The sequence below is a fragment of the Lactuca sativa genome, chromosome 5 (assembly GCF_002870075.4).
Source record: "Lactuca sativa cultivar Salinas chromosome 5, Lsat_Salinas_v11, whole genome shotgun sequence".
Taxonomy (NCBI): domain Eukaryota; kingdom Viridiplantae; phylum Streptophyta; class Magnoliopsida; order Asterales; family Asteraceae; genus Lactuca; species Lactuca sativa.
The window spans coordinates 335,419,788-335,429,667 of NC_056627.2; the positions used below are offsets into that span (position 1 = coordinate 335,419,788).

Here is a 9,880-nt window from a genome sequence, read left to right on the forward strand (position 1 = left end):
GTGCCGTGCCGGTTTTGCCGAAAAACTTCGACGAGCCATAACTTCTTCGTTATAACTCGGATTTCGGTGTTATTTATATGTACGGAACCCTTGAGACATATTATACAACTTGGTTAAGATTATTTATTCTAAATAATCTTTTGTAAAAAAGTCGTTTTCAACCCCTATTATCTCTAAATTGACTAGCCCGGATCTACGGGCGTTACATGTTCCTCCACGATTCTTAACTACATCTTCTTCCGACATTCTTTGTTTGCAATGGATCATTTTTTATGCTTATCTATTAAGAAGTGGTCAATAGCAGCATTCCACCACTACAGGTCCATACCCGTAGGGGCTTGAGCCCTTACTGCCTCCATATCCCCTTCAAAACCAGTCAAACGAGTTTTTGCAATATTTTTGCAGCCTCTATGATGCCCAATAAGTTGGAGCCATGTGATCATTTGTAATCTCTCCAAAATCAAACCATGTCTACAAAAAAAATACATAAATTAAAAATAAATCAAAATTAAATATATTAAATATATAACTTTATAAATAATTTACCGAATGGTACTGGAACATGCCAATCCTTTGGGCTCTAGAAACGTCTGTCCATGTGTCCTTACTGAAATCGATGTTGGCCACAAATAGCTCCCAACCTCCCAAAATGAAGCATCCGTATACTTCCTCAATTGGCATGTGAGTATTTATGTCAAATATTATCTTCAGAGGCCGGTTGTCGTTAGCTGCAAATAATTTGTGCATTTTTTGGTTTACTGCCACGCCTCTTCGTTTTGGAGGCACCACTCATAAAAAAATTTTAGTCAAAATAATTTTATATATACATACAATAGAAATACAATGAATTAGAATAAATCTTAATTACTACCATTCTAGTGATAACTAAAACCACCACCGAACGGATGTGGTGACTCCTCACCACCGTCACCTCCATGGCCCATCACAACAGCTATGAGATGGAGCAATGGAATCCAAAAAACTGACAACCTGAAAAACTATAATTTTTTGGCCTGCGTAGCAAATATGAGTTGATATTCGCTGCTTAATTCGTGTTATGGGTCGATACTGGTAAAATTATTATCAGATTTAACTCTTGTAGTATCGAACCACTTGCAACAAAAAAGTATAGTGGATTATTATTATTATTATTATTTTTGTAAATATAGATATTGAAGTGATAAAGTGAATGGATATGACGGATTAAGTAACTAAAAACCTACTTTTTATTTTTATAGCATTGTACTTTCAATAATTAAGTTATTAGATTACAACTTAGTAGATTTACTGTCTTATGTTTTTTGTTTTTCTTTTGTATTCTAATGATAAAATAATAATATATTTGATTAGATTGCAATGTCTCAAACTCTAAATGTCAATACATTTAAGGTGATTTTCGATGCGTTAAATTCATTTAATCTAATTTTTTTATTTAAGTTATTTGTTTTCATAATAAGATTGTTTATTTGTTTTTACTTTTTTGAGTTTAAATTTTCATATATAATCGGTAGTTTTTTTGTTTTCATAATAAGATTCATTTAATCTAATTTTTACTTAAAGTGATTAATATTTCAATAACTAATTTATACATAATATAATTAGTTTATTATGGTTGTATTATTGAATGATAATGATCATTATATCATACTATACTATAAAAGAAACATTTTTTCCTTTCACCACATCAATTTGAAACTCCCAACTCTTTATATTTTCATATAATTTTATTAACTTAAACATGTTGTTACTTATAAACATTATTTTAAATGAAAGACTTTTTGAGTTATCACAATGATATACTAAATTTGTTGACTTCAATGTAGTGCTAAATACATAACCTAAATTAATATATTAATTAAACTTAAAAATATAGTGTAAACTACTATAAAAGAAGCATTTTTCCTTTCACCACATCAATTTGAAACTCTCAGCTATTCATATTTCCATATAATTTTATTAACTTAAATATGTTGTTACTTATAATCATTATCATAAATGAAAGACTTCTTCAATTACCAATATGATATACTAAATTTATTGACTTCAATGTGGTGCTAAATAAATAACGTAAATTAGTATATTAAACAAACTTAAAAACATAGTGCAAAAACTAAAACCTAAACTAAAATATCAAATAAAGTTTTAAAAATTCAACGTATATTTTTTTAAAATAGTTAAAAGGAAAATATTAGATACGACAAATATAAAAATCTTAAATCTAAAAGTCGAATTAACTAAAAGATGTCCAAAAACTATTTTTTACAATAACTAAAACTCAATTAAATTGTTTTTAAATTAATTTATAGTAATATTTAAAAATAACATATAGTTATAAATTAAATTATATTAAATTACAAACAGTGGTTGATAATTTAAATAATACATTAAATATTTTTTTACCACATCATTACAAATAGGAAATATTTTTTTTACCGCATCATAACCTAAATTAATATATCAAACAAACTAAAAAATAATATGTAAAATTTAAAAACTAAAGTAATAAAAATCCAACATAAGTTTTTTAAAATAGTAGAAAAGAAATTACTAAATACGACAAATATAATAACCAAAATTCAATTAAGTTGTTTTTAAATTAATAATAATAATAATAATAATAATAATAATAATAATAATAATAATAGTTAAAAAAACATAAAATTATAAAATAAATTATGTTACATTACAAAAAGTGGTTAAATTATTTAAATAATATTCAGGATGAAATTAAAACATCATCAAAAAATTTGAATTTAATAAATTATAACAATAGTTAATTAAAATAGTGAGTACTATAACTATTGTTTTTTGGAAAGTGAACTTCTTTAATGAGGGTTCCATGCCCAAATAATCCATCAATGCAAATATAAAATTATGCATCATGCCATGTAGTAGTGCGCTAACTTAAATATGGGTCAATAATGTATTCATCTTATATTCCATATGTCTTACTAAGTCACCACAACTAATTTTATACATACGCAATGCGTGAGCAGAGATCATTAAATGATTTGATTTTAATAAGTGTCATATTATTTATTGTTCAAATTAATTATGATTTTTCATCAACTAAATGTAACTATTATTATTTTGTAGTTAATAAAAATGACATAAATATTTTCAATAACGAATGATTACCAAAAATTTAACTGTATAATTTTATTCCGTGCAACGAATGGATATTCGTCTAGTATTTTATAAACAAATGATTAAGGAATGAAATTATAAGGTTTCTATGAAGGTGTTTGCTTCAAGGAGACCTTATCATCATAATTTACTGTTTTCTTGTACCCATAGATCCGTATTCATCCCACAATCTCAAGACAACTTTTAAGAAAGTTTTATGTTGGTAGAATAAGAATTACTAAATCGATTAGTATAATATAATACCACCCGTTTTTGTGATTATCACCAAATAAAAAGGTAAAATGAATTTACTAACATTCAACCAAAACAATATTCAGAATCTGTCAATAAAAAACATTTTCATCCTGATATAGAATTAAACAAATAAAGAAATAAGGCCACCTCTATTGGGATTGCAGTACCACTATCATTGTAATAACCTGAAATATCTACATTTTTAACAAAATCTAAACATTCTTGAATCATACAATCATATAAACACAACTGAAAATCCCATGATCTACAGTCAATAGTTTCACATATATACATCAATTTTACATGTACATTCATAAATTCATACAATGATTAAGATATCCACATGCATACAATACATACTTTGAAGTGAAAAGAAAACTAACCGGTGCTCGCCTGAAAAACAAAGATGCAATCGAAGGTGATGTGGTGTCCTTACACTGAAAACTTAAACACAGAAAAAATCAACAATTATGATAGTCATAGGCATAACCGGTGGCCAGAAAAGAAGAGAAAGAGAAATGGGTAGAGAAAACGAACGTCGCCGGTGATAGCAGGTCGTAATCAGAGGTGACACTCAGCAATGGAGGTGGCAGTTGGCAGGCGGCGGCAGTCGACTTTGGAGGTTAATCGGAGGTGGGAATCGACTTTGGAGGTTAATCGACGGTGGAGAGCAGTGGCGTCAGTGGAAGCTGCGATGATGTCGTAAATCGTCGCCATAGAGAACCAATGGAGAGCCTTGACAGATTATACGTCGTTTGGGATGAGGAAGCTGAACAAAAGGGGTAACCCTTTAGCGGCGACATAGAGCAATTAGCGACAACAATCTAAAGGGAACTCAACGCACCTTTTCTGGAGATTATTGACCGTTGGATCGGGTAAGAATCGTAGGGCCAAGATTTCGTCCAATGTGGGTCACCGAATCGACACCAATAGCGACGACATTTCGCCACTAGGGGTGTCTTCTCTATTGCCTTCCATAGGAACAAACCCTATCCATTGGATCATGTTCCGAACCAAGGGCAAAGATTGAAAGCGGCGTGTCTCCGACGGATCTGCAATCGATACCTTTAGCGACGACGTTATTAGCAACGACATTGACGTTTTGCGGCGACACCAAGAGTGGATTGTCTGGTGTCGTCCCTAAAGGTCTCTTCGTCGCAAAAAGCGACGTCCCTAATTCTCTGTTCTCTTGTTGTATGCATCGTGTTTCCCTCAAGTACAACAACTTGTATTGAACAGGTGGGAGAAAATGAGTATACCATTACGATTTGATTTAACTCCATAGTTTTACGATACTTGTTATCTTGAAACATTAGCACCGGGTGGAACTTGTAGAAAAGCACATAACCTTGATAAAGAAGTTATACAAGGTGTAATGGAAGCATTTAATCACATTTCTGAAAATAGAGACAAATAATGATTGTTGTGAGAACAATTTGCCACATTTAACATGAAGAATGGTCTTTATTCTATACCGGCAACTCAAATGGATGCGGTTACTATGGAATCAATTGACTGGTGGTCTACTTATGGCACAGAAACACCGGAGTTAGCTGAAATGGCAAAAAAAAAAAGTATTGACATAACCTATAAGCAACTCTTCAGCTATTGGAGCACTTTTTCTAAGCCTTGCAAATGTGTCGTGTTCGGGTTGGCGTGTCGCGGGTTGACAGGTCAAAAAATGTCAACCCAAACACGAACCATTTAAATATACAAGCTACGGGTCGGCGGGTCACGGGTTGACGGGTTTGGAGCATAAACCCATATATGACCCACCAACCCGTTGATTTATACGGGTTCACAGGTTGGCGGGTTCGTGGGTCAGATTTGGGTTCGTGGGTCAGATTCCATAAATAAAATTGACAATTAAACATAAATAAATTATTGATGGTTGATGGAAATATATCCAAATTTTAGATAGTTAACTACTTAAATTTTAAAGATCCAAATGAAAATTAAAAATATTCGTAGAAACATGTTCAAATTAAAAATTACTACAAACATAGATAATACTTATTAAATATTAATACTTGATACATAAATACATTTAAAAATAAAAAATATATATACCTTTTTAATTAAAAATATAAATGGGTTGGCGGGTTAACCCGTTTATTTTTTGAGAAACCCATATATGACCTGTGTAATAAACGGGTTGGCAGGTTGGAGGGTTGAAAAATTCAACCCAAACCCATTTATTTCCTGTCGTGTCGTGGGTCGTATCGAGAATTGTCAACCCTAACTTTTTCCTATATTCACAGTGTGAAGAGAAATCGACTAAGTTGTAAAAGGGATGACAAAATTGTTTTTGTACATTTAAATATTCGTTTGAGTTCAAGGTTTACTAAAGAATATAAAGAAGGGTCACACAAGAAGTGGGATATAGACCCCGAATCTACAAACTTGGGAGGATCAAGGCTAGAAGACATGGAATGGGAAGATCTTGAGGAAGACGAAGATAATGGACAACGAAAAAAACAAAGGGTGGAGTAGTGGATTAAGTTACAAGTTTGAGTTTTAAGTTTTAAGTTTGTTTTATGTTTTGACTTTTTATGTTTGTTGGTATGATGTAATCTGTTTTGAATTTTTGATGTTTGTTTGATTGCAAGTCTTAAGTTTATCTAATAAGTTTTGAATTTTGGTACATGGTACCACAATATTTGGTACTTCGTACCGGAGCGTCCCAAAGCATACTGAAATGAGCCTACACCCCTCATACCGGCGGATATCCCACGTATTTATATCTTCAACGGATTGCGATACGGTTTTTGACTATAGACACGTATTAACGAATTTCAATTAGGTAAGGCTGTTTGTTCATGATGTGTTTTTTGTTCATGATTTCCGATTTATGGATTTTTACTTTTGATTTGCTTTTTCTTTCAATAACGCAGATGACCTGTTGAAGAATGAATTGGTTTTAGATTAAGTAAATTTTTTTGTTTCCAATTTAGTTATTGTTCCTGTGATTCACAGGTCTTGTGTGTGGATTGGTGGTGGATATTTTTGTTTTTAATTTTGTTATTGCACCGTAACATGAAACCATATGATCTGATCTAATAAAACTAACAAAGAATATTTTATTTTGATGCTTAATATGTGCTTCATCTTCTTCATTTGCAGGTTTTATGTCTTTTATGTATGGACGGAAGCATGAACGAATGATGTACATTGATAGAAAATTAACAGAAGCATGAACAAAACGTTGTTGCTGGAGAGTGAACTACTTCTAATGTTGTATCGGTATTATACTTTTAATTTAATTATCAATATATGTTAGCTTCATATATTGCGTTGTCATTTAATGCGTAATCTAAGCGCGGTTTCTATCGAAAGAAAAAGCAAATGTATGTGTTGATGGTTGCTGCAAATAAATGTAAATCTTGATGGTTGTGTTTGTGATTGTAAAAAAAGTTTGATAAAATATGATCGCAAGAACTTTATAAAATAGTAAAAAAAATATAAGTTAAAAACAGTAAATATGGAATAATTCTGAAAGTTTTATATATATATATATATATATATATATATATATATATATATATATATATATATATATATATATATATATATATATATATATATATATATATATATATAAATTTTTTAAACTACACATAATTGGTAAATGTTTTTAAAATTATATCTATTTGGTAAGTATAATTTTAAAATATCGTTTTTTGGTTTAAAAAAATAATAATAAAAAAATAAAAAAAATAAAAAACTTATTAATTTGACTTGTGTTTGATGTTTTTTTTAGAGAATGCTTGATCATAAAGTAAACACGAGGTTTATATAGTGATGAGGGAATACCACAAGGCGGACCGGAATATCAATGATTTCCAAACCGCCAGATTGCATGCCATATATATATTATGGATTTTGTTAATTTCAAATTTCAGTTTTGTTTTGTTAAAATATGTATATATTTATCCGATTAGGCAAGTATATATGTATTTATGGAAATGTCTAGATCAAAGATAAGCCGTGGAGCCAAAGTAAATCAAATCGATCCTAAACTAACTACAAGTACTCCTTAAACCCAGAAACCTTCCATATATATATGAAAATCTCTCGATATATCAGTAGCCAGCAGTCAGTATAAATAATACCCTACTTTCACATTCACTAAGCACTGCCGACCCAATACTCCCTTTCTTTTTCTTCGTTCTTCTGTATCCCTTATATATCTTGAGCCCCTTCCTCGATTTTTGTGTTTCATCAGTTCTTGTTCCTCGTTTGTGTGTGTTCGTGAAAAAGAAAGTGACATACAAGATGGAACAGTACAAAATAATCAAGGAAATTGGGCGTGGATCATATGGGGTTGTCTACGCAGCATTGAATAAACTAACCGGTGAAGTGGTTGCGGTCAAGAAACTGAACATGAAGTATCCCTCGGTGGAAGAATGCGCAAATCTGATAGAAGTCAAGGCACTGCGGAAGATGAATCATCCCAATATCGTACACCTCAAGGGAGTCTTCAAAGTAAACCACATCATGTACTTGGTGTTCGAATACATGCAATGCAGTCTCTTCCAACTTATGAGAGTCAAGACTTTCTCGGAAGATGAGATTAAGAACTTGTGCTTCCAAATCTTTCAAGGTCTTGCGTACATGCATGGCAACGGCTACTTTCATCGTGACATGAAACCAGACAACCTTCTTCTTTCCAAGAATGTCATAAAGATTGCTGATCTTGGTCAAGCTCGCGAGACCAATGGGAAACAGCCATGTACCGATTATGTCACAACACGCTGGTATCGTGCCCCTGAGGTTTTTCTCCGTTCTTCTGTGTATGATGCTGCAGTTGATATGTGGGCAATGGGTGCAATCATGGCGGAGCTCTTCATCCATCGGCCACTGTTTATAGGTGATAGTGGAGGAGAAGTATTGTATAAGATCTGCCGTGTGATCGGAAGTCCAACAGAAAGCAAATGGAGTGAGGGACTTCAACTTGCACGTAATATGAATTATCGTTTCCCAGATCATCCTGGTATGCCTCTTGCGTCACTGTTACCATCTGCAAGCAGCGAAGCATTGTGTCTGATTGCTACACTTCTTTCCTGGAATCCATGCATGAGGCCCACAGCTATGGAGGCACTTGAGCATCCTTTCTTCGACAGCTGTCACCATGTTACACCAGCCATCCATCTCAACCAGGACCTACCATGGAAACGGGCGTTGTTGAAGCAGACAAGAAGTTCCAAGAGTTGCGCGCAATTGGTTTGAGAAGAAGTGGATCCGATAGAAGACCTGATGCATATGCTCTAAAAACATTCATTTGATTTGTGAGGTGGGAGAAATAGTTTGTTTTTGGCTCAAAAGTAGAAGCATGCACAATTTTAGTATTCATCTACTGGATTTATTTTTTGTTTAATCAATGTTGATAAAAGATAGTTGTTGGTTGAAAGCTTTAGATGCAAATTGCTATTATTAAAATTTATGAATCTTTTGTCATTTTTCAAGGGATCATATTTAATATATCACTCTAGCTATATTAAAATGATAATACATTCTACTTTCGTTGTCAAAATGATCAACAAATGCAAATGAGAAGGTAAATTATAGTTTATAAAAGACTAGGTGTGATAGTTGTGTATTACACGAGTTTATTAAAAGGACCAAAAATAACGATGTGAGCAAAAAGATATCATTCACGTAAGTTTTGATAACCACAATTCCATAAAGACGATGTTCATAAAAAAAAATAACGAGAGTTTCTGACCTTTGGTAAACCACATGAACTATTTTTGTAATTTAATCTTAATTAATCTATATTAATAAAATTAATTAATACGAATTCACAAATAGAATGAACTATCTATGTTAATAGTCATATACATTAATTAATATATCAATAGCAAGAAGAATTTACAAATAGAAAAATACTATATACATTAATTAATATATTTATAAAAATTAATTAATATGACGTGATATTTAATAGGTGGGATTTGAATAAAAAAGAAAAAAAAACCTATAAAAATGACAAGTAGGTAGTAAATAGTTCACAAAAATATATAAAATGACAAGTTTTAAAATGAAAGCGAAGATAATATGTAGAATAATCATTCTTATTTATTATGGTGGATTTCAAATTATATGTGAATTCAGGAGTGGATAATACATACATTGCAATGTCACATCCAACAATTAATTGTCACATGCCAACCTGCAATGTTATTAGTATTTCAAACTTCTCATACCATTGCAACACAAATACTATTTCAAAAGTGTTCCCAAACACATCATCAACCATTTTATACTTTTGGCAAAAAAAAATATTATATGAAATTAATAAAAACTCATTAATATAACACTAAAAAGAAAGATAGAGAGAGTGGTGTGGCTAGAACCACTACAAGAGGTGTGAACTGCAGACACTACCCTACCCAACGATGTTCTTGTCAGGCGTTAATGCTCCACGTTAAGTGTCGTTGACTGCGGTGCTCTTATGTAGGTGTGAGCAAAATCAAACACGAAAACCGAAAAATCCTAA

General features: G+C 31.7%; 1 protein-coding gene across 1 annotated transcript; it reads left to right on the top strand.

Moving 5' to 3' along the window:
* Positions 1-7,656: 7,656 nt before the first annotated feature.
* On the top strand, positions 7,657-8,610 carry LOC111921065 (cyclin-dependent kinase F-4). The gene is made up of 2 exons (XM_023916655.1): positions 7,657-7,813; positions 7,904-8,610. The coding sequence occupies exons 1-2, from the start codon at positions 7,657-7,659 to the stop codon at positions 8,608-8,610; spliced, it is 864 nt and encodes a 287-aa protein (XP_023772423.1).
* The last annotated feature ends 1,270 nt before the right edge of the window (positions 8,611-9,880 follow it).